A 24,443-nucleotide genomic window follows, 5' to 3' on the forward strand; every position below is an offset into this window, starting at 1 on the left:
ACGAGCACACCGCGTCCAGCTCGCGACCACTTCCCTCCACGACGCTAGAATCAGACTAATAGAATGTCATACAGTACAAGCTCACATGAAACGGATTAAACATGATCAGGACCTGTCGATCATTACAGCGATTTGTCTCAAAGACCGTCCTCAAACACTGGAGAAGTCTCTGCGGATGAATGGCGGGCGGTTACAAAGTAAAAACCTCCACCGCCTTGTGGCCAGTTTGCCAAGGATAGGTCAAGCAAGGTAGAAAGTAGAGCCAGACAGCACATAAATTTACCCATAAGCAGATTTCGATGGTACTGGCATTATCTTCTTTTGTTTTTATTTCACAATAAAGATATTTTTATTGTTCACTGGCGACTCGCCTCAGCTTGTTTGGGCGACCATTCTGTCGTAGCGGTAGTAAAATATATACATTATGTGATCGAAAGTATACGGACACCTGGCTGAAAATGGCTTACAAGTTCGTGGTGCCCTCCATCGGTAATGCTGGAATTCAATATGGTGTTGGCGCACCCTTAGCCTTGATGACAGCTTCCACACGCAGGCATACCTTCAATCAAGTGCTGGAAGGTTTCTTGAAAAATGACCGCCCATTCTTCACGGAGTGCTTCACTGAGGAGAGGTGAGGCCTGGCAAGAAGTCAGCGTTCCAAAACATCCCAAAGGGAGACAAATTGCGTCATGTCAGCATCCACCAGCCACTCTTAAGACTAGCGAGCAGTTCTGCGGGGAGAATGGGCGCTATTGCCTCAACATGAGATTGATGACACTTTCACAGCATGTCCTGTCATCGTGATGCCTGTATTGGTACCAGAGGTGGTCACACCCCATACTGAGCACATTAATCAGTTGTCGGAATGTGTGTGGAAATACACAAAGCTGGAAAAAAACAAACAATATTTTTGTCTGCCGTTACGCACGTTGCAGTCTTTTACGATCTGTATTCTTTACATTGTTTTTACTTTACCATCAACAGTTTACACTGTTCTGTGGCAGAATAAACGCAACCTTGCAAATTAAGAATAAATTACGTACACAAATGTTCGTCACAAACAGCTCTATTAGTGAAAACCGTATCAAAATAACCGAGACTAAGCATAACGTATGGACCGGAAAAGCGCGGTAGGTTCTGTAGTTCATGCACAGGTCCGTATAGACGAAAGTAAATTTCGCATATGTGACTGCCAAGTAACAGGGTTCGGCGAATATTGGTGCCGGCACGGTAGCTCAGCGTGTTCGGTCAGAGAGCTGGTTGGCCTCTGTAATAAAAAAACTGAGTGAAAGGATCAACAAACGAACGTTAACGGATGTCATGTGACGTCCGCAACGACCAAACACAACGATCACCCACGAACAAATTTTAAAAAAAAGCGGTCTAAGGCACTGCAGTCATGGACTGTGCGGCTGATCCCGGCGGAGGTTCGAGTGCTACCTCGGGCATGGGTGTGTGTGTTTGTCCTTAGGATAATTTAGGTTAAGTAGTGTGTAAGCTTAGGGACTGATGACCTTAGCAGTTAAGTCCCATAAGATTTCATACACATTTGAAAATTTTTTGACACTTTTATTCAACACAGTAATTAAATTGACGTCACTGAGATTCAAGATGGTCCCCTGGACATTAGAGAAGATGGAATGTGGCTTTTAATAGGGTGTGTGACCACCGCGGATGGCCGTGTATGCATTGCAAAGTGCTTCCGCACTGACAAGCTATCCCACCTCTCACCGTGTGGGGTAATGTTACGCAAACAGGAACATTGTCGAAGGTGATAGTTTTGGTGGTCAAGATATTACGATTTGGGTAGGCATAGAGCAAGCCCCCTCCACGAAAAACACGAACACACCAAACACCACCGCCTACGTATTTTACTGTTGGCAGTACACACTCTGGCATTAGCCATACCCACGCTCTGCCATGGGATCGGCACATTGTGTATCGTGATTCGTCACTCCACACAACGTTTTTCCACTGTTCAATCGCCCAATGTTTACTCTCCTTGCATTAAGCGAGGCGTCGTTAGGCATTTACTGATCTGATGTGTAGCTTACTAGCAGTCGCTCGACCTTGAAATCCAAGTTTTCGTACCACCCGCCTAACTTTCATAGTACGTGCAGTGGCTCACGACGCAGTTTGAAATTCCTGTGTGATGGTCTGGATAGATGTCTGCCTATTACACATTACGACCCTCTTCAACTGTCGGCGGACTATGTCAGTCAACAGACGTTTTCGGCCTGTACTCTTTTGTGCTGTACGTGTCCCTTCACATTTCCACTTCACTATCACATCGGAAGCATGGGACCTAGGGACGTTTAGGAGTGTGGAAATCTCGAGTACAGACATATGACACAAGTGAAACCCAATCACCTGATCACATTCGAAGTCCGTGAGTTCCGCGGAGCGCCCCATTCTGCTCTCTCACGACGTCTAATGACTACTGGGGTCGCTGATATGGAGTACCTGGCAGCAGGTGGCGGCACAATGCAGCTAATATGAAAAACGTGGTCTTTTTGGGGTTTCCGGATACTTTTGGTCACATAGTGCACACAAACCTTTCTCGTGAATCTGTACATCTATACGTAAAACTTGGATCAAAATCTGCACGTTAGTTTTTGAGGTCAGACTTCACGTACAGCCAGGAAAACGCAGCGGAAGAATTATGTTTGTGATATAAGTGGAAGATATGTATAGACTTCGGCAACAGTAATTTGGTTTGGGTGAATGGCCTTGTGCAAGTTATTCAATGGGACGCAACTTCGGCACCTTACGTATCCCTAATACAGTAATCCAACAGGAAAAAGGAGGCGGAGAGTTTGAAGTGAAATCCGACCCACATGTTTCTGGCCGATCACCGCATCACTTGCAGGTGAATGACACGTCATAAGGCAGACTAGAAATTCGGCCATCTGACTGGGATTCGATCGATCGACATTTCGATTTTCCAGGCCGCGGCTTCACCACTAGCCTACTAGCACCATGCTCAAGTGTCCACTGGTTTTTCGGCAACTGTTTACTGCTTTTTCCGCCAGATATCTTCTCATTCGCAGCTGACCACCATATAGTTTCCATTATTGCTCGAAATCTCACTCCAAAGATTACATTCAGTTTTTTTTCTATAAACCCAGAAATGAGATGTTAGTCTTGCGTTTGGGACGTATCAGAAAGTATAACACAAGAAACCTGGAACGTCTGAATATAATACTCGTTTCCCTTGCCATTTCGCAGAAGATTGTCAAGATATGTGAGTACATAACAACAAAGTGCACAGTAAACTGAAACTGAATTCTACAGAATTAATACACTATCAGAGTGAACTATAGCTATGCATATATAATAAATTTAAAACACATAATCTTGACTGCTGTGGGCAAGTGCTGTCAAAATTCAAATCTAACAGACATTTTTACTGAACCTGGTATATTCATCTACAAAATAGAAGGAGTTGCTTACTGAAAAGTCTTTCAAATTTGTACGAACTGTTCTTCATCCGAAACCAAATTTATGATGGTTGCTGGATATTTATTTAAAATGTGTGTCCCTGAATACTGGATCCCTTTTTAGACCTAAGTAAGTTCTTATTCGTAGTATTGGTACCACGTATTGAGCTATTGGTTGGAAACACAGACATATTATTTGCAACAAATTTCATCAAGGGCTAAATATACTGAGATCCAATGTGAAAACACTCATTTCCTTGAACAGGTTTCTACTTGACGTTCTTGAATTTACACCAGAAACGCCAATTAAACGTCGAACAGATAAAACCACACTGGTGTTCAAAATTAAAGCAATATGTCACTATTTCCCCGCCCTGTGTCTAATTCACGATATAATCGTACAAACTGTCAACGGATGTTCGTACGATCGTGTTATGAATGGAAGATGGCACTCCCGTCTACGCACAACCACGACAACAACGATGTCAGGGCACCTATCAAACGGGTAGTGTTCGCCAGGCAGTTTAACAACAACAATCGCTGTGTACAGACAGTGCAGTATGGGAATGAGAAGATACCTACCAGACACTCTGCGGTGAACTGTCATAGAAAGAATGGAAGCAGGGCAGTCGCAAACGAATGTCGATCGATGGCATAACGTGAACCATTACCTTCTTTCTTGGATGTGGAGACAGGTTACAGAGACCAAACGTTTATTGCAAAGCCGAGGGCAGGGCGGACGACGCTCGGCACCAGAAAGAGAGGACTCTTAGTTAGCTGCAAGAGCACGACGGTACCGCCGTAGTACTGCACGGAAACTGACGTCTGACCTCACAGCATCAACTGGATTACTGGATGTGTTGTATCGCGGCAAACGGTGTACAGAAGGCTTCCACAGAATAGCCTTTACTGCCAGAGACCTGCTGTGTCTGTAACTCTGACGCGTCTTCAGAGAAGGGAACGTCTGGAGTGGTGTCATCAACAGGCCACCTGGATGGTCGAATAGTGGACCAATGTTATTTTCACAGGTGAGCCTCAGTTTGGTTTAGAGAGTGATTCTCGAGGACAGAGACAGATACTGACGACGATCCCTCACGGTGTGGGCAGGAGTTATGTTGACCACTCGAACACGAAGTTTTACGCGTGTATCGTCATGGCTTAACTCTGTCAGGTATCGTGACGAGATCTTGGGACGTCATCAGCGGTTGTAGCGAGGCGCTGTGAACCCAGAATCCGTGTTGATGGACGATAATGCTCGACCTCATAGAGCACGAGTGATTGATGTTTCCTTGGAAACGGAAGATATTACACGCATAGCGTCGCCTGCCCGCTCTCCCGATTTGAACCCCATTGAGCACGTCTAGGACGCTAGGGAGACAAATTGCGTCATGTCAGCATCCACCAGCCACTCTTCAAGACTAGCGAACATTTCTGCGGGGACAATGGGCGCTGTTGCCTCAACATGAGATTGATGACACTTTCACAGCATGTCCCGTTATCGTGATGCCTGTATTGGTACCAGAGGTGGTAACACCACATACTGAGCACATTAATCAGTTGTCGGAATGTGTGTGGAAATACATTAAGCTGAAAAAGAAACCAAACAATATTTTTGTCTGCCGTTACGCACGTTGCAGTCTTTTACGATCTGTATTCTTTACATTGTTTTTATGGTGTCACCGCCAGACACCACAATTGCTAGGTGGTAACCTTTAAATCGGCCGCGCTCCAATAGTATACGTCGGACCCGCGTGTCGCCACTGTCAGTGATCGCAGACCGAGCGCCACCACACGGCAGGTCTAGAAGAGACGTCCTAGCACTCGCCCCAGTTGTACAGACGACTTTGCTAGCGATGCTACACTGACAAATACGCTCTCATTTGCCGAGACGATAGTTAGCATAGCCTTCAGCTACGTCATTTGCTACGACCTAGCAAGGCGCCATTACCAGTTACTATTGATGCTGTAAAACATGTACCGTAAAGAGCGATGTTCACCAATTATGGATTAAAGTTAAGTATTCAAGCAACTCCTTACTTTATTTATTAGACTCAACTCCTTTAATTGTTCCAGACCTCACGCCAGTCTGCGTGACCTTAAAAGCGTGCATTTCGGCCTCCTCTAGCAACACGGTGTTGGCTCTTCTGTCAACACATCAGTTTTCACTTTCCTATCAACAGTTTACACTGTTCTGTGGCAGAATAAACGCAACCTTGCAAATTAACAATAAATTACGTACACAAATGTTCGTCACAAACAGCTCTATTAGTGAAAACCGTATCAAAATAACCGAGACTAAGCATAACGTATGGACCGGAAAAGCGCGGTAGGTTCTGTAGTTCATGCACAGGTCCGTATAGACGAAAGTAAATTTCGCATATGTGACTGCCAAGTAACAGGGTTCGGCGAATATTGGTGCCGGCACGGTAGCTCAGCGTGTTCGGTCAGAGAGCTGGTTGGCCTCTGTAATAAAAAAATTGAGTGGAAGGATCAACAAACGAACTTTAACGGATGTCATGTGACGTCCGCAACGACCAAACACAACGATCACCAACGAACAAATTGAAAAAAAAAGCCGCTGCAGTCATGGACTGTGCGGCTGATCCCGGCGGAGGTTCGAGTGCTACCTCGGGCATGGGTGTGGGTGTTTGTCCTTAGGATAATTTAGGTTAAGTAGTGTGTAAGCTTAGGGACTGATGACCTTAGCAGTTAAGTCCCATAAGATTTCATATACATTTGAAAATTTTTTGACACTTTTATTCAACACAATAATTAAATTGACGTCACTGAGATTCAAGATGGTCCCCTGAACATTAGAGAAGATGGAATGTGGCTTTTAAAAGGGTGTGTGACCACCGCGGACGGCCGTGTATGCATTGCAAAGTGCTTCCGCACTGACAAGCTTTCCCACCTCTGGCCGTGTGGGCTAATGTTACGCAAACAGGAACACTGTCGAAGGTGATAGTTTTGGTGGTCAAGATATTACGATTTCGGTAGGCATATAGCTGCATGGGGGCACTGACGTTCAAATCTTCGCACACGGGACTCTCACCCATCAACGTCACTGTGGGACTGTACTCTGTACCCTTGTGCGTCTTTTCATTGGTGCGTTCGGTCTTGCCCTCATTTGTTTGGGTGACAAAGCACGATAGCCTAGAACAGCGTAGGTGGGAGAGCTGTCCTTTCTTCTAACTTAAATCCCGTCACGAACTTCTGCAGCTCAGTCCGGAGCGGTTGTAGTCGCTACAGTCTGGAACCGAGCGACCGCTACGGTCGCAGGTTCGAGTCCTGCCTCGGGCATGGATGTGTGTGATGTCCTTAGGTTGGTTAGGCTTAAGTAGTTCTAAGTTCTAGGGGACTGATGACCACATATGTTAAGTCCCATAGTGCTCAGAGCCATTTGAACGATTTTTTTGAACTTCTACAGTTTGTTGGAGAGACTTACTGCGGCATGTCCATACGCACAATAGACATCCAGCGAATCGCAAATTGTTAAAACGAAATAAGTCAAAATTTTCGTTTTTTCACTGAATGGTACATTTAAGAGTATAGCCTGTCGTTAGTGTTGAAATGAAACATGACACGCTGCTACAAGTGGTAGAAAAGATGGCCCACTCTACGCTGTTTGTTGGTGAAACCAAATAAGTCACTGACATTTCTTTTCAACAGATGCTGCTCGTTACCGCGCAGAATCTGTTTTCCTCCAATAGTACACATTGTTCAAATGACTCTGAGCACTATGCGACTTAACTTCTGAGGTCATCAGTCGCCTAGAACTTAGAACTACTTAAACCTAGCTAACCTAAGGACATCACACACATCCATTCCCGAGGCAGCATTCGAACCTGCGACCGGAGTGGTCGCTCGCCTCCAGACTGTAGCGCCTAGAACCGCAAGGCTACTCCGGCTGGTTAGTACACATTGTTGATTAAATTATCCACTTCCTTTGTTGTGGCACTAACTGTCACTTTTAATGTTCATTGAGCGGCAGTTGATTGTATTACTATGGCTCCAAAAAGGAAGAATAAAAAATGGTTCAAATGGCTCTGAGCACTATGGGACTTAACAGCTATGGTCATCAGTCCTCTAGAACTTACAACTATTTAAACCTAACTAACCTAAGGACATCACACAACACTCAGTCATCACGAGGGAGAGAAAATCCCTGACCACGCCGGGAATCGAAGCCGGAAACCCGGGCACTGGAAGCGAGAACGCTACCGCACGGACACGAGCTGCGGACAAAGGAAGAATAGTAGTGCAGATTATGAAAGGAATAGGGTAAAGATAGCACGTACCAAAGGACTCCCTTATCGAAATTACAGAGGAGATTATGTTCCAAGGAAAGCAGTTAGAGAACCTTGCAGGTAAATATCAGTCTTTCTTGGAACAACCGTAGGAAACTGTATAGATGTAAATAATATCAGTATCACCAGCAATGCCAGTCTTATGTTATTAATTCCCTCTCAGCTGCAGAATGAAATGTTATCACTCCATTGCCGTAATCCAACGCCGGTCTTTGTGGCCGAGCGGTTCTAGGCACTACAGTCTGGAACCACGCGACCGCTACGGTTGCAGGATCGAATCCTGCCTCGGTCATGGATGTGTGTGATATCCTTAGGTTAGTTAGGTTTAAGTAGTTCTGAGTTCTAGGGGACTGATGACCTCAGAAGCTAAGTCCCATAGTGCTCAGAGCCATTTGAATCATTTGAACCGTAATTCAACGTAATAATATTTTAGCAAGATATCTTGATCTTCTTATCAAAGGCGCCCAGGACTTACATCTGCAGTGCCTTATTGAAGCAAAGGAAGTAAAGCAGAGGCATCCTCGGGAGTCTGATCCAGAGTGTTGAGAAAACTGTAGGGATGCAACGAAAATGCTTGTAAGTGAAAGGAAACTGGTTTGCAAGAAAGCTTTCTTGAATATACATGCAGGAACGAATTGGCGCGTATTTCTAATCTGTATATAGATGGATTAGTAAGGCACACTTTCCACTTAAGAAAAAGACATGAGCCCATCATTCCAGGATTAATGGACAGCATTCCAACGGCCTACCCAACGTACCAAATACCTATTCCCAGAATGAAGATGGAAGATGTGAAGAAAGTCGTTGGATATGTGCCTGCTACAAAGAGATTATTCTATGAAGACGTGCTTTCTTGGCCATAGTTTGATTAAAATTATAGCTAAAGTATAGTTAGTCATTCATTATTGCTATTAAAATGATACAGTTTGTGCTATTTTGTCAGACCATACTAATGTATTATGAAGTGTTCATACAATTAAAACCTAAAAAAGCAAAAAATATGTTTGTAAACAGTTGAAACCAAATTAGTCAAAAAACTCTGAAATCATTAAATATCGAAATAATGTACTCTAATTATTTCTCTCTCAACAAAGGCGGAACGAAGTCACTTTCAGTTCTGAAAAATTCCAGTAATGTAGCAGTAATACATATGACAGTATTCACTTTTTTGTTTGTCCCTAAAAGTGTAAAGCAATGACTTATTTCTCTGTTGGTCCATTACGCCCAGGGGACAACGGCTGGTTCGCACTTTTCAATTCAATAAACTTTACCAACAGCCGTGCACTTTAAGACATTTTATTTTATTTTAAAAGCAACCAGTTTCGGCAATTCGTTATGCCATCTTCAGGACCCATACGCTTTTTTTTTCGAATCAACGACCTTAAGGTATAGCTCTATAAAACTGGATATCGTGAATCCCAATCGTTGTGCACAATGAATTTCCGAATCTAGTTGCTTTTAAAATAAAACAAAATATCTTAAAGTATACGGCTGTTGGTAAAGTTTATTGAATTGAAAAATGACTTATTTAGTTTCTACAACCGACGATTATTTTTGTCAGCAACGGTGATGGAGTACCAGAGCGACGTACAACAGGAACTCCTTAGCAACGTTGTGGGCGACGTCGGAGCACAGTGCAGAGCATGCAATGCCGTGCGTGATGATCACACTCTATCAAGAATCATGTCCCATTTTCCCTAATATCCAGGGGATCATCAGAAATCGCGGTGACTTCAGCGTAATTATTGTCTTTGCCTAAAGTATTTATTTCTTTCCGTTACCTTCTGCGCTGTAATGTAACAGTTATTTTATGTGTGGTCCAAGTGTTACAGTCTTATGTTGGTAGTGAAACATCAAGTGGAAGTTACTTTCGTCCGTAAGCTTTCCTTAACTGTTATAGATATGTTGTTGTTGTTGTTGTTGTTGTGGTCTTGAGTCCTGAGACTGGTTTGATGCAGCTCTCCATGCTACTCTATCCTGTGCAAGCTTCTTCATCTCCCAGTACCTACTGCAACCTACATCCTTCTGAATCTACTTAGTGTATTCATCTCTTGGTCTCCCTCTACGATTTTTACCCTCCACGCTGCCCTCCAATACTAAATTGGTGATCCCTTGATGCCTCAAAACATGTCCTACCAACCGATCCCTTCTTCTAGTCAAGTTGTGCCACAAACTTCTCTTCTCCCCAATCCTATTCAATACCTCCTCATTAGTTACGTGATCTACCCACCTTATCTTCAGGGCATTTCATTACCTGCTGCCCTCGAAAGTTAAGCGCACACACACACTGGCAGATAGTCAAGTGAGTTGTTTAGATATAACCGAGAATTTTTCCAGGACTTGAAATAAAAATCTCCGCCCAGTAGAGAAATAATATCTGAACCTGATGTGATAACTGTTTGAGTCCGAACATAAAACGAAAACAAGTTGCGCCCGTCTAGCAGTAATTTGTAGTTTTTTCTACATCTGTGGATGAAGCCCGACCAACAGGCATTACATGCATTGATCAAAAATGATAGTACATTGAGAATGGCTAGTTTCTAGCTGAAATCTAGACCTTCCAATAAAATTTATAAAAGGACGACTGATAGCTGAAATCTATTGTTTACAAGTCAGTATAACAGTCGCTGCATGCAACAGGCTTCTGAATGGAAGGTAACCTGATCAGTTTGTAGTTTTTAATCAGGAGCGCCATCCTTGATGCCGTATTCGTAGGTATCTGGTATTTACTTGAGTCTTCTGTGCACTGTCAGCTAGTGAACAAAACACAATCAAGCAGAAAACTGGAATTGCTGTCTGGGTAAACTGCAAACATCCTAGAAAATAGAGAAGTACGTGATGTTTCCAACAGTGAGAAATCTTCTGATGGGGCAGCGGCTTCGTACATGTCTTAAGGAACTCTTAAGGACTGTTACTGACATGTATACATACAACGAGATTCAAAATCCTGCAGAAAAATTGCGAGAGCTGACAGATGAGCCACAATACGACAACATGGGAACAGGAACTTACGGTCCTGCAAGTCATCCTGAGTCAATGAAAGCTTAGGAACAGCAGAAACAATAACGAGAGCAATGCATTCGCGCTGTAAGTTCAGCAACTGTTGAAGAAAGCACTACCTGATATGCGTGATCATATCTGGACGTAGCCTGACGGAAGAACTGATAAGGCTGATGTGCAAGTGTGTCATGTACTCAGTGCCACATATTGCAAGCGTTGGATCGGAAACGGAGGTCCAATTGGAGCGGCTGATGCCTGGTGTACTTGGTAGAGTGCTCCAACACTTTATACGAAGATGTTATGCTTGTATTAAATGTGGTGTTCGCCATTTTGAGCACCTTTTGTAAAGTACAACATTGTTACGTGAACAGCACATTGTCTTCGTTGAAATTAAGGCGCGTGTGCCTTCTTGTTCCTTACATTCTAAAGATTTTACTGCAGCTCAATACTATTTCGACGACCATTAGTCCATATTCCAAAGTTGATTTCGACTCGTCTATCAGCTCCTTCAGTTTTTGCTCAACCTTTGAATCATACTCTAAACACATCGACGCACATAATTTTGGAGTGCCCACGGCGTCGTTAGAGCAAATGGTCTCGTATATAAGGAAGTCGAAATGCCAAAAAGTGTAACGAGGGTCGACCCCTGATGCACGAACAGGCAGTCACACTGAACTCAAGAAATGAAACTTATTGCGCATAAATGGACGGGGGTGGGACGTTAGATACTTGATTTTCCCTTTGCCATCATCACTGGAAACAGCAAGAACGACGCAATATACATGTGGACTTCTTTCATCCTTTCCTAATCCGATGAGACCGATGACCTCGTTGTCTGGTCTCCTTCCCCAAAAATAACCCAACCCACTTTTTTCATCAGATCAGAAATAATCTGCTACTCACCTTGCAAAGTCTTATTGAGAGCGTTCAAGTGTGCAGTCAGATCAACTAAAGAGGCGAAGTCTACAATCCATTTTGGTTCTTCTAATTTTGGCTTTCCTTTTTCCTTCAGGAACTCAACAATAGTGAGTCTTAAATTGAAAAATCTTTCGTGGCATGATCCTCGACTTAACCAACGTATTTCCCAGTGGTAAATAACATCTCCGTACTTTTTGTTCAGTTCCATGAGAAACTGTTGAAACTGATGGTGTACTACGCCATGCGACTTCAAAACATATACTATGGTGACTACCAACTTCATCACGTCTACAAATTTGCATACTTAGCACAAAGAGCTTCTTGGTGTACAAAACAATGAATTCCGTACAAATCTTCTGTCGATCATCCTAGTTTTTTACGCAATAATGCTACCAGCCCATTTTGAGCACCTCAAATTGCTGGCAGTCCATCCATGGTGACAGAAACTAACATCTTCCAATTCAGGCCAACGGCTTCAACTGCCTCTTCAACTGCTTTTAGCAAGTCGGTACCCCTCGTTGTGTGTTTCATTGGTACTAAATCTAACAGTTCTTCCGTCACGTGCAAATTTGTGTCGACTCCACCAACATAAATCGCTAGTTGTGCTGTGTCCGAAATGTCGGTCGACTCGTCCAAAGCAACCGAGAATGCAATAAACTTGCAGGCACTATCAATTAACTGCCTGTAGACATCCGCTGCCGTACCAGCTATGCGGCGAGCTATTGTCTGTCTGGAAAGACTAATTTCACTAAACTTCTTTACTTCCAGTGGCGTCAAGAGTTCCGCCGCCTCAACAATACACTCCTTGATGAAATCACCATCACTGAAAGGCTTATTTACTCTTGCAATTTTGAGCGTTATTTTGTAGCTTGCTCTTAAAAACAGGTCGCTACGTTTGGTTGCAGGCTAAAAACAGGAAACAAAGATTGAGTGAACTCTAAATTCGAATTCTAACGACAAATATGTACAAATACAAACATCAGAAACAAAAAGATTTGTAGGTGGTACTCGCGTTCAGTCCGTCTCGCTGCATTACACTACGTCTTCTTAATTCCTCCAACTTGTTTGATCTATCAACCAAACTAAATCATTAAGTCCTTTGTGTGTGGTATTATAATGCCATTCTATTGGAAAGACAACAGTACAATGGTTGTAGGAGAATCTGATGCCAAGCACAGGCTAATTGCAACAATGAAAGTGACACAAACACGATCAAGACAGCATGCAAAGCTTCGTTTCCATAGATATAAGTGCAGCTCGTCAATATTGGCCTTTTGGTAAGCATGATTAAAAGACGAGACAGAAAAAAAAAAAACAGAAATATGAACTGTGTTCAGTGTGAGAAAGTCTCGCGCTGCCACAAGAAAGGCGTTATGCATCACGGGAAGTATTACTGTCAATATCGTGAGAGGTATGTTCTACAGAGTATCAGAAAGCATACTACTTTCTCCCACATACAGCTTACGAAATGACCCTGAGATAAAAATAGAAAAAGTAGACCTTATACTGTATCACACAAACAGTCTTACTTCAGTAGGTCAGAACTGATACAAAATGACTTCAGAAAATTAGTATAGGAATCTATCAAATTATAGGCATTTTACCGATGAATTTAAACGTTATTTTACTTTTATGACGTTAGTATTTTTGCATTACTTTCTTTTCTATTACGGACACTTATCAACAGAATTCTGTATCAGCTCACAATTATGCTCCATGTTATCTGATGCTTTTAAGTTAAAATTCAGTGAAGTGCAGGATAGATCAGACATCATAATTACTGACTGAAAGTGAAACAACATTAACACTTCTTTCCACACTTGTTTGCCATATCTCGAAGCGGGAAGACTGGAGCAAGACTGACACATTTACAACATATAAAACACAACTGAATCCCAAGCTTTCCGAATTTTTAAAAGCTGTTGGTCAAATGTTTGACTGACCCGAAAACATGACTCCCTATAAATTACGCAAAGGGCATCTATCCGAATTTTCATAGACAAACTAAGACTGGAGTGGACAAATGAGGAAGCAAATTCAACCATATGAGGTCTGTATACTTGTTTGAAAGTTAACCGGGTTATTAAGAAAAACATTCTCACACTTTCAGGGCAAATTACGCTATGAATTACTGTCCGAATTTTCGTAGCCAAACGAAGACTGGGAAACTGACAAATGGTGTACAAAACTGACCAACGGGAGATCTAGTTTTGCATAAAAGGGTTTGAGTGTTTGACAGTCATCCAGCTAAGGAAAACTGATACATTTTTACCTATTTAAATGATGTGTCAAAAAGATTTCCCCTTTAAGGTCTAGCGGTTTTGCGCATAAAAAGTTGCATTCGTGTGATATTTGTCCCCCAAAATGGCATCGTTCGAACGAAGGGCTAAGCTGACAACATTTCGAGAACAGAAGACGCCAAGAAAGCAATTGAGGTGTCAGAAAGTTTGTGTCTCACAGGTGTATCTACTTAACGTATAAAGTATTGCGTTGGCGTGATATTTGATTTGTACAACGGCTTCGTTCGTATCAAATACTACATTTAGCACATTTAGAGAACACATAATAAAATGCAACACCTGCCACCGTCGTTTGGACGTTATTTTATTATACTGTAACCACTTTCAGCGACTCTACACACCAGCTTCGGGCCTTAACTGGCGCTGATGGGTTGAGCTCAGTTGGTAGTTGATGGTTACAGACGCGACATCGCTTTTACAGTATTGTACGGAAGCCAGTTCACAGATGTTGGCCACTGATGGGATCATACATACGATTGGAATTCAACCCCTTAACGTCAGTTCAAGCCTGACGATCGTGTATTGAGTCACTGAAAGAGCCTGGAATATAATAAAGTAACATCAAAACGACGGCTGCAGGTGTTTTATTTTATTACGCAAGCGAACGGCCGAAGTCTCGCAGCCCGTCAGTCCCAAAGATGGACATAGAAAAAAAAATTCGAGGACAGTTCGTGTACACAACATGAAATACAAAAAAATAAAATAAAAAAGGAACGGTCAAGCATTTTGTGAAATGATTTGTCTAAACGTAAGAAATAAAATACATTAGGGTAATACCTTGCGCGTGAATGAATGATGCTCTCCAGCTAATTAGTTTCCTATTCAGAATGCACATTTTCTTTCCTGATATCTGAAGGATTTTATGCTCGAAAATTTTTGAGACTGAAAAAATGTTATAAATTTTACAAACATTTTGGCACAAATGATATAAATATGTCAAGTCCACACAGCAGCTCACCGCCGAGAAGACATAATTTACCAGACAATATCGTCTAGTACTCATCAGAATTCAGAGATTCTAAGAGAAACATTAAAAATGAAATTTTCGATCGGTACATCGTTTGCTGTACATGATTTAGAGCATCATTCAAAGATGCGACAAACGTTTCTCTAATATATTTCATTTCTTATTTTCATTTCACAGAACATTTGACCGTTTTTATTTTATAAAGAAAATTTTTAGTCATTTTTTGAGGTCATTTCAGAAGTTTTGATACCGATGCATGTTTCTGTTCTGTTGCGGTTTTCCTCTCATGTCCTTTTCGAAACTGCATAATTAAATGTTTCTTTCCAGCATAAGTGTTGTAATCAGAAACTTGCATTACACCATGATAATGACCACTTTCAAAAGTGTGTTATTTCCACTATCCCACAGGTTTACAGCATCCAGTACGCTGCATTATTTTAATATTATATCTCTTTTTCAGTTCGTCTGTTTTTACTTGTTTTAAATTTTTACAAAATGCATTATTGTTTATGTATGGAGAATGAAGACAACCATCTCATATTTGTTAACAAGAATGATTTGTGGTAGTGTGTTTTAGTATGTATCTTAACGATGATTCGTCAGGCAGTATTTTACATATCACATAATGTAATTTCTACAATTTATAAAAGCTGTGGAACACAACAAACGAAAAACATTTTAGAACTTAGAATTTGGCTTTTTATGAGTGTTACGCAGATGTGCTTTTCGTTTTTAAAATAATTCGACAGAGCGTCTTTTTACAGAAAAATGTACTCAGTCTTTGTTTACAGTATGGGATGTTAGCGGAGACTCAGAAAATGAGAGAAAGGAAAGATGACGGCTGGGAGAAAAAAAACAGTGTATGGAAGACGATCTACTGGCTTGAGAGAAAAACATTTTGTAATTTGTTCCTTATGTTCCCAACGTAAGGAAACATACGTAAACCTGCTGCTGAGATACGAGAAATTGGTTAACAGTTTCTTCTTTATTTTTATACAATTTTAAGTATGTTTTGGTTGTACAAGCACATCGTAAGTAGTCTGAAATAATTTCAGTAAACTTGGTGACAGGAAACGAGAGACATGAAGTTCAAAAGTTGGCAACAATGCAGTACAAAACGCAAACGATGTTGAAGAAATAACGGTGACATATAGATGGGTAAATATGTTGTTACTGCAGGGCAGCATCTGCTGAGTACAGTAAATGTGCAAGAACTAGAAAGTACTATTCTGCAGAGGAAGACAAACTCTTGTGCTTTAGTTTCTTTAAAGAAGAATGTGAACACAAAAAGAAGACTTTGGAGGCTTCTTTTCAAGAAGTTGGATATAAGTAATTTTGTTTTCAAGTCACGGAATAAATTGTCTTTATCGGTATTTACTACATGTCCTAACATAAGTTTTGTTCTGAACAATTATGTTGCCATAAATCGGCGTGGATTGTCTGTGTTTGTTCAGGTCAGTCAAGAGCAGATCAGGTACACTGACGGGTGAGATTCCGATGTATAGCGGTGTTGTACAACCCGCGGAAAATGCTCTTTGTAATGGATAAACATTTTAGTGCCTCTATAAACGCAATGAGGTATTGGCCACTCCGACAAGAATACGGAGTGGCATTGGAGGATATTCTGAAAATTCTGAGACATACGTCTTTGTTTGAAGTGTTCTGTGTGATACCGTGACGATGCTAAGAGTTTCATGTAGTTTTTATCAGAATGACGGTGTATGCAATATAACTCAGTAACATCTGTGTAATAATTATATTTGTGCAAGTCTTGTACGGTGGGTGCTCTGCAGCTTGAAAGTATTTGTTCAAGTGACCGTGCACTGCATTTGTCTCCTATTTCTCGACTTACATCAATTTTAGTATCATAAGCATTAACGCACACGACATCTGACGGTCACGTACGTCGTCTTTTATATTTCTTCGACAATGTAAGCAAAATGTTCTTATGTTTTAGATCTGATATGTGTACATAAATATGAATGTCCTCTTTATCAGATGCCACTAGTGATGGGCTATATGCCCAGATAGTACCTTGGCAATTAATATTTTTTTTAAATGCGGCCAGACGTCTTTCAACAAAGATTATACTGAAACTAATTTAGACCGCGGAACTATACGTACCTCATTTTGAACATAAAATGTCAGTTTTGGCTCAACGGGAGAAATTATATTTAATCTGTTTTTAAGTGTTGTGACAGAAGGTTTATTTCGATCTTACAACAGACGACACGTCACTGATTTGGAGGAAGCGCTGTACAGACAATGCCTACACAATATGGGAATATAAGGAAATGGAATGACCGATGGTGAAGATGAAGCGTGAGACTGGCAAGACGCCGTATAGCTGCGTGAATTATGAACAGAGTGGCAACACTACCTTCATCTTAGGCGCCGCCGCTGTGTGTGTGTACGGATTTGCACGGGGGAGTCGACAATAGCGGAGTTTAACAGGTGTTCCCGCCCGCGGGTTTGGGCGGCTAATTTGGCATGCAGGGCCGACAAAGGGCCGCGCTGAAGGGCTGGCGGCGGCCCTGCGGCCTCACCCCGCCCCCGCGGGCTCCGCTCCGGAGACTGGGCTGACGCAGCAGCGCGTGTGGCGGGCAGATGCGACGCGACCCCACGCCGGGGCAGGCAGGCTGGCGCCGGGCACCTACCAGGTCGATGAGCTGCGACAGGCGCAGGCCCAGCTTGACGAGCACCGTGTCCGTGTTGTTGCTGACGGGCCGGATGAGGCGGTTGTAGTTGGACAGCAGGTCGTCGTACAGCCGCTTGGCGTCCGGGTTGGCCGCGGCCGGGTGCAGCAGCAGCAGCAGCAGCAGCAGCAGCGGCGGCAGCGCGGCCGCCATGCCGGCTCGGCTCTCGCTATTGGGGGCGGCGCTCGGCCATGCCCCCGTCTCGCCGCGCTGCGACCAGCGCCCCCGGCGTCGCTGAGGCGGCGGCGGCGTCGGCGTCGGCGTCGGCTCGGTGCGTGCTCGCAAGGCGCTGCGGCTACGGCGGGGCGCACCGACGCGTGCAGCTCGGGCGGCCGACCGGACCCGGCGGCCTGCGATGGTTCCCCGGGCCGCCACCGCCGCCCGGCGGCAGCACTGCGGCCCAGCTGGTGTGGCGGGGCCGCGGCTGGCGTCACGCTGCGCATGCGCACGCGTCTCCGAGGGGGCGCGTAGCGGGTCCGGTCTGGTACCAGCGCCGTTCACAAAAGATTCCTCCGTTCACACACGGCCCGTTCGAGAATACGAGGGACATTGCATATAAAATTCGCACCATTTTCCTTTTTACTTACGCTTTTCTTCTGCAATATCTCTTTACATTCGTTCAAAAAAAATAAAAATAAAAAATAAAAATATGGCTCTGAGCACTATAGGTAGTTAACTTTTTTTTTAAATCTCATTTTTTTCGCTTTCGTTTATTGCATCTGCTCGGGGTGGACGTCGTAAGACATCCGTTTAAGTTCGTTGTTGATAAATTAACTCAGTTTTTTTTATTACAGAGGGCTGCTAACCCTCTGACCGAACACGCTGAGCTACCGTACCGGCCTCTTCTTAGGTCATCAGTTCCCTAGAACTTAGAACTACTTAAACCTAAGTAAGGACATCGCTCACATCCATGACCGATGCAGGATTCGAACCTGCGACCGTAGCGATCGCTCGGTTCCAGACTGAAGCGTCTAGAACCGCTCGGCCACCCCGGCCGGCCGTTCAATACAGTTTCCCTGCTTCTCTATAACAGAATCCCATTGTCTCTGAATCTGTATTACTCATTCAGGAGAACTCTTCATCTCTCGAATGGTGACAGAAAACCCTTCCAGACATACACTACTGGCCATTAAAATTGCTACACCAAGAAGAAATGCAGATGATGAACGGGTATTCATTGGGCAAATATACTAGAACTGATATGTGATTACATTTTCACGCAATTTGGGTGAACAAATCCTGAGAAATCAGTACCCAAAACAACCACCTCTGGCCGTAATAACGGCCTTGATACGCCTGGGCATTGAGTCAGAGCTTGGATGGCGTGTACAGGTACAGCTGCCCATGCAGCTTCAACACGATACCACAGTTTATCAAGAGTAGTGACTGGCGTATTGTGACGAGCCAGTTGCTCGGCCACCATTCACCAGACGTTTCCAGTTGTTGAGAGATCTGGAGAATGTGCTGGCCAGGGCAGCAGTCGAACATTTTCTGTGTTCAGAAAGGCTCGTACAGGAGTTGCAACATGCGGTCGTGCATTATCCTGCTGAAATGTAGGGTTTCGCAGGGATCGAATGAAGGGTAGATCCACGGGTCCGTCGCTGAGTACACCATCGCAGGCTCTCCTGTCTGTGATGGAGAGTCAAGGGTAACCGCAGCCATAGTCTCCGAGATGATAGTTCATGCTGCTGCAAACGTCGTCGAATTGTTCGTGCAGATGGTTGTTGTCTTGCAAACGTCCCCATCTGTTGACTCAGGGATCGAGACGTGGCTACACGATCCGTTACAGCCATGCGGATAAGATACCTGTCATGATTCCATATTCCGCTAACAGTCATTGGATCTCGACCAACGCGAGCAGCGATGTCGCGATACGATAAACCTCAATAACGATAGGCTACAATCCGACCTTTAACAAAGTCGGAAAGGTGATGGTACGCATTTCTCCTCCTTACACGCGTCATCACAACAACGTATCACCAGGCAACGCTGGTCAACTGGTGTTTGTGTATGAGATATCGGCTAGAAACTCTCCTCATGTCAGCACGTTGTAGGTGTCGCCACCGGCGCTAACCTTTGTGAATGCTCTGAAAAGCTAATCATTTGCATATCACAGCATCTTCTTCCTGTCGGTTAAATTTCGCTTCTATAGCACGTCACTTCGTGGTGTAGCATTTTTAATGACCACTAATGTCGATAACGACGTCCACGCATAGGATTCTTCAACTTAGGGAACAAGTCTGGTGGATACATGTCCAGGTTGTAGGGAGGACGCGGCAATACGTCCCATCCGTATTCGCGTAGTTTTCGGGCTACAACTATACCGACGTGCGTGTGAGAATTGTTTTGGACAATAAGTGGCCCAGCATCCATTAACTGAGATCGTGTTTTGTGCATTTCTCTGCGCAGGTTTTGCATGAAGTTACGACAATACACTACAGTGACACTTGGTTCCACACGTGACTCTGCCGTGACTCTGTCCCTACAACCTGGACATGTATCCAACAGACTCTGCCGTTGGTGATCCTAAGCAAAGGTCATTATTTGTTTGAGTCGTGATTGGGCGCATCGAAGTTTTATGGGCGTGGAGAATCTGAAGCCCCCCAACCACTGGACTATGATTTCAACTCCCGTTCAAAATTTTTAATCCACGTTTCATCAATATTCCTAGACCTTCATGGTCAAATCGTTGTTTGAGCAAGGATGTAATGTCCTGGTGTTTCTACTTCTCTTCAACAGTCAAACAGTGAGGGATTCATCTGGTAGAAATTCTTCTCTTCTTCAAATCACTTGTAAAAAAACGGAATACTGAAGGTGGGGAATTCCAGTAGCTTCAGATAGTTCCTTACAGGTCGTACTGCGATCTGCGTCAAGAGCATCTACCACAAATTTCTCACTTGGTTCATCTAATGGTTTTGGTCTTCCGGGTCTTGGAAGATCGTGTTTCCTCATACGACCATCGATTGACCCAACGTGAAAGAGTACTAAGATCCACTGTAAACTCACCAAAAACTTCACTTACCGCACTGTGGATTTCTTCCGTTCTCTTTTTTTTTTTTACGCTAAGTTTTGATCTTGATGTATGGCCTCTGATCTTCAATAGTCACAGTATCAGAAACCCCTGCAGGGTCAATCTCTACCTCTCGCTAATTTTACGTTAGATTACACACAGAAAAAATACTTCTTCCTCAAACTCTCCACAACACTGGACGTAATTTACATTCTTGTTGCGTCAAACGATCCTCAGTAGTACCAACCTGCGCATTATTTATGAAATTCCCCTCGTATCTTTCCACTTAAGTAACATATCACTTGGCATCCGCCAGCATAATGTGCCCATCTACATCTACACTCTATTCTCTGCATCTATGCTCTGCAATCCATTGTGGAATGTGTGGGAGACGATATGTCTGACTACACCAGTTCTTAGGGTTTCTTCCGTTCCATCCTTGTATGGGGCACGGGAAGATCGATTGTTTGAATGCCTTTGTGAATCTCCGAATACGTTGAATACGATGTGTACGGGTCCTACACACATGAGCAATATTCTAGGATGTTTTGCATGAGTGATTCTTTAAGCGATTGTCATTGTAGACTAATTGCATTTCCCCAGTACCGTACCTATAAACCGAACTCTACCACCTGCTTCACCTACCACTGAGCCTATGTGATGGTTCGATTACAGACAACGATTGGTTCAGTTGAACCAGAGGCCCCAGTCCATTTCATGTAAAAGCAGTCCCCACCATTACGAAGCCACCACCAGCTTACACAGTGCCCAATTGACAACTTGCTCCTTGGCTTGGTGGCCTCCACTCTATATTCGAACCTCATCACCACCTCTTTCCAACTGAAATAGCGGCTCATGGTGAGAGGTGGCATGCTGCCCACTCTATACTCGAACCTCATCATCACCTCTTTCCAACTGAAATAGCGGCTCATGGTCAGAGGTGGCATGCCTTTAGATGCACACAGTGACTTGCCCCTTCTCATATTTATATCTTACTCTGAGTAATTCGATTTGAGGAATTATGGCCGAGTATTGTCGCTACAAGGCTAGTATTGAGAACTCAGAATATATGAATACTTTCCACTAATTGCATGTGGTGAAAAGTTGCTATTGCTTCACACGTGGACTTCCCACACAGTGTCTCTCGTCACCTGGGTGGCCTGGTGACAGGCGGGTTTTGCTGATCTTGAAAGTATTATGCCGATGGGTGTAAGGGAGTCGAGTGGATGCTGTCCAGACGCCTACATTGTCATAAGAGCGGGGGCGACACGCCCACAGGGGCCTGAAGGAGCGGCTGGGGCTAGAGATTCCGTTACTTCGCAGAAACTTGGCGAAAACACTTTCTGACAGGCTACCAGCGAGGCGTGGGAATGACTTGTGTTCCCAGGCAGTCTTGGCGTGCAAATTCCTGTGTTTTCTGCAAAATCATAACTGTGATTGGCTTGCACAGGGGATAGCTCCGTGATGTAGCAAAATTGGCGCAGAAATTGGCGCCAAGTATCTGCATTGGTGGAATAGTAGTGCTTCGGCAATAGAGTGGAATTTTCCGCCGGTTTTTGAGTTGGTGATTGGCATGTTTAATCACGGCCACTGCTGTGGGGGCGGGAATGTTCTGTGTTAGGCTTGTATGGATGCTCTTGAAGGGGTCGGCTCTTGTCTTTCGGTCGGAGTAGGTTACAAGCCTGAGCTCTCGCTGCTCTGGACAGCCTGCCTTCCGTTGGCTGTCTAATACACCTTCATTTAATTGTAACTGTTTTACGAAGTTGCTGAAGTTTCGACTTCAACGTAACTTTCCGAGTACAGTTGGCAATTGAGCGTTCTGCATACAAGCGGCCTATGTTGTCCATCTTGAGCAGTTTTGGCTAAAGTTGACTATATCGGAGTTACTGTGTGACTTCGCTTGTTAAAATCAATCACTGTACCGTCAGTGACTGCGTAGCGAGCCTTCTTCATCTCTCTCAGATACGCATTTGCGTTGCTAGGAAGTCTTTAGTCTGGAACAACCAGACCAGGATAATTAGTTTCGGGCTATACTCGCGACATTATCATGACAACGATGGGACGTCGTAGCAACCAGGCATTGCATCCGGTATGCCAGCCAGATCGTGTCCTTGCAGTTAAGAAGACAGCTTGTGTGTGTTTGTAGATTTACCCGGCGAATGAGATGCTTGAAGGTCTCTCGGGCATGCAGCCAGGTTGACTGGTCGTTGTTGAACGAATTTTCGACGGCCTAACGTGCCATCATCGTCAGGTTACTCCTGTTGACTGACGTCCTAGGCCGGCGGGTGGTGTGGTACATATACCTGTCGCCTCTCCCCTCCACTGACTTCGCGTATGGACCGAGGGATGTGCTTACCGCGGTGGTGGGGGTAGCTTGCGCTGACGAGATGACTGATGGGCGTCAGTACGCATGCCGCCTTCGGCGGATGTGGTGCCCCGTTTACGCTGCTCCTGCAGAACTTTTATTGCTGGATTTCACGCTTGGTTGAGTTGAAATCCGTTGCCCTTGTTAATAAGGTTCTCGTGCAGCCGGATTTCAATTGCTTCCTTGTGTACACAGTCCCAAAAGCGGGATGTGTTGTGCAGGACTTCTGTGTTCTCGTATTCCATACGATGATTTGTCTCGAGGCAATGTTCTGCGATGGCAGATTTTGTAGGCTGTTGGAGATCGGTGTGCCGTTTGTGTTCAGTACATCTTTCCTCGATGGTGCGGATGGTTTGCCCCACATATGCTTTCCCACACTCGCACGGTATGATATAAACTCCAGATTTCTGGAATCCTAAACCGTCCTTCACTGTCCCTTCAAGGGACTTGATCTGTGGCAGCGGGCGGTAGACGCATTTGATGTTATGACATTCTAGAATCCTGCCTATTTTTCCAGATACGTTGCCCGCATATGGTATGTAGGCTGTCGCTTTCGGTGGATTATCATCAGGTGTCGGCTGTGGTGTGGTCTTCTGCTTGAAGGCGCGTCGAATTTGGCGGTCACTATAGCCGTTCTTCTGGAACACATCCTTGAGGTGATCTAGTTCCAGTTTTAAGTTTTCTTCGTCGGAGATCACACGGGCTTTGTGAACCAATGTATTTAGTACTCCTTCTCTTTGTGATGGGTGATGACAGCTGGAGGCGTGAAGGTACAGATCCGTGTGGGTTGTCTTCCTGTAGACGCTGTGTCCTAGTGTTCCATCAGGCGTTTTCCGTACCAGAACATCCAAGAATGGTAGCTGTCCGTATTTCTCAACCTCCATGGTGAACTAAATTTGGGGGTGGACAGAGTTCAGATGTTGTAAGAACAGTTCGAGCATCTATTGCCCGTGAGGCCAAATGACGAAATTGTTGTCAACATATCTGTAGAAGACTGTTGGTTTTAGTGGTGCTGATTCTAACGCTTTCTCCTCAAAGTCTTCCATGTACATGTTGGCCACCACAGGTGACAGAGGGCTACCCATAGGTAAGCCGTCTGTCTGTTCGTAGTAGTGTCCGTCAAAAAGAAAATATGTTGACGTGAGCACAAAGTTAAATACTTTCGTGAATGTGGGCCCAAATTTCTTCTCAATAAGATCCTGCGAATCCTTGAGTGGAACTATCTTGAAAGGTGCTACAACATCGAAACTGACCATAAGATCTGAGCTGGCCAACTTGAGTTTCCCCATACGTTCCACAAACTGAGCCGAGTTTTTGATGTGGTGCTCACATGTGCCAACCAGTGGACTCAATACTGCGGTCAAGTGTTTGGCAAGCTGGTATGTTGGCGCTCCTATAGTGCTCGCTATCGGTCTCAGAGGAGTGCCCATCTTGTGTACC

At 44.1% G+C, this 24,443-nt stretch overlaps 1 protein-coding gene across 1 annotated transcript in view; it reads right to left on the reverse strand.

The window, feature by feature from the left end:
- Positions 1-18,071, reverse strand: part of LOC126413220 (acetylcholine receptor subunit alpha-L1) — a 587,533-nt gene extending 569,462 nt beyond the window's left edge. The window contains exons 1-2 of the mRNA XM_050083117.1: positions 17,940-18,071; positions 17,590-17,838 (exon numbers count right to left, since the gene is read on the reverse strand). Of these exons, the coding sequence (XP_049939074.1) occupies positions 17,590-17,838; positions 17,940-18,071 (381 nt within the window). The remainder of the gene's footprint in view (positions 1-17,589; positions 17,839-17,939) is intronic.
- Positions 18,072-24,443: the final 6,372 nt, after the last annotated feature.

The sequence above is a fragment of the Schistocerca serialis genome, chromosome 7, assembly GCF_023864345.2.
Source record: "Schistocerca serialis cubense isolate TAMUIC-IGC-003099 chromosome 7, iqSchSeri2.2, whole genome shotgun sequence".
NCBI lineage: Eukaryota > Metazoa > Arthropoda > Insecta > Orthoptera > Acrididae > Schistocerca > Schistocerca serialis.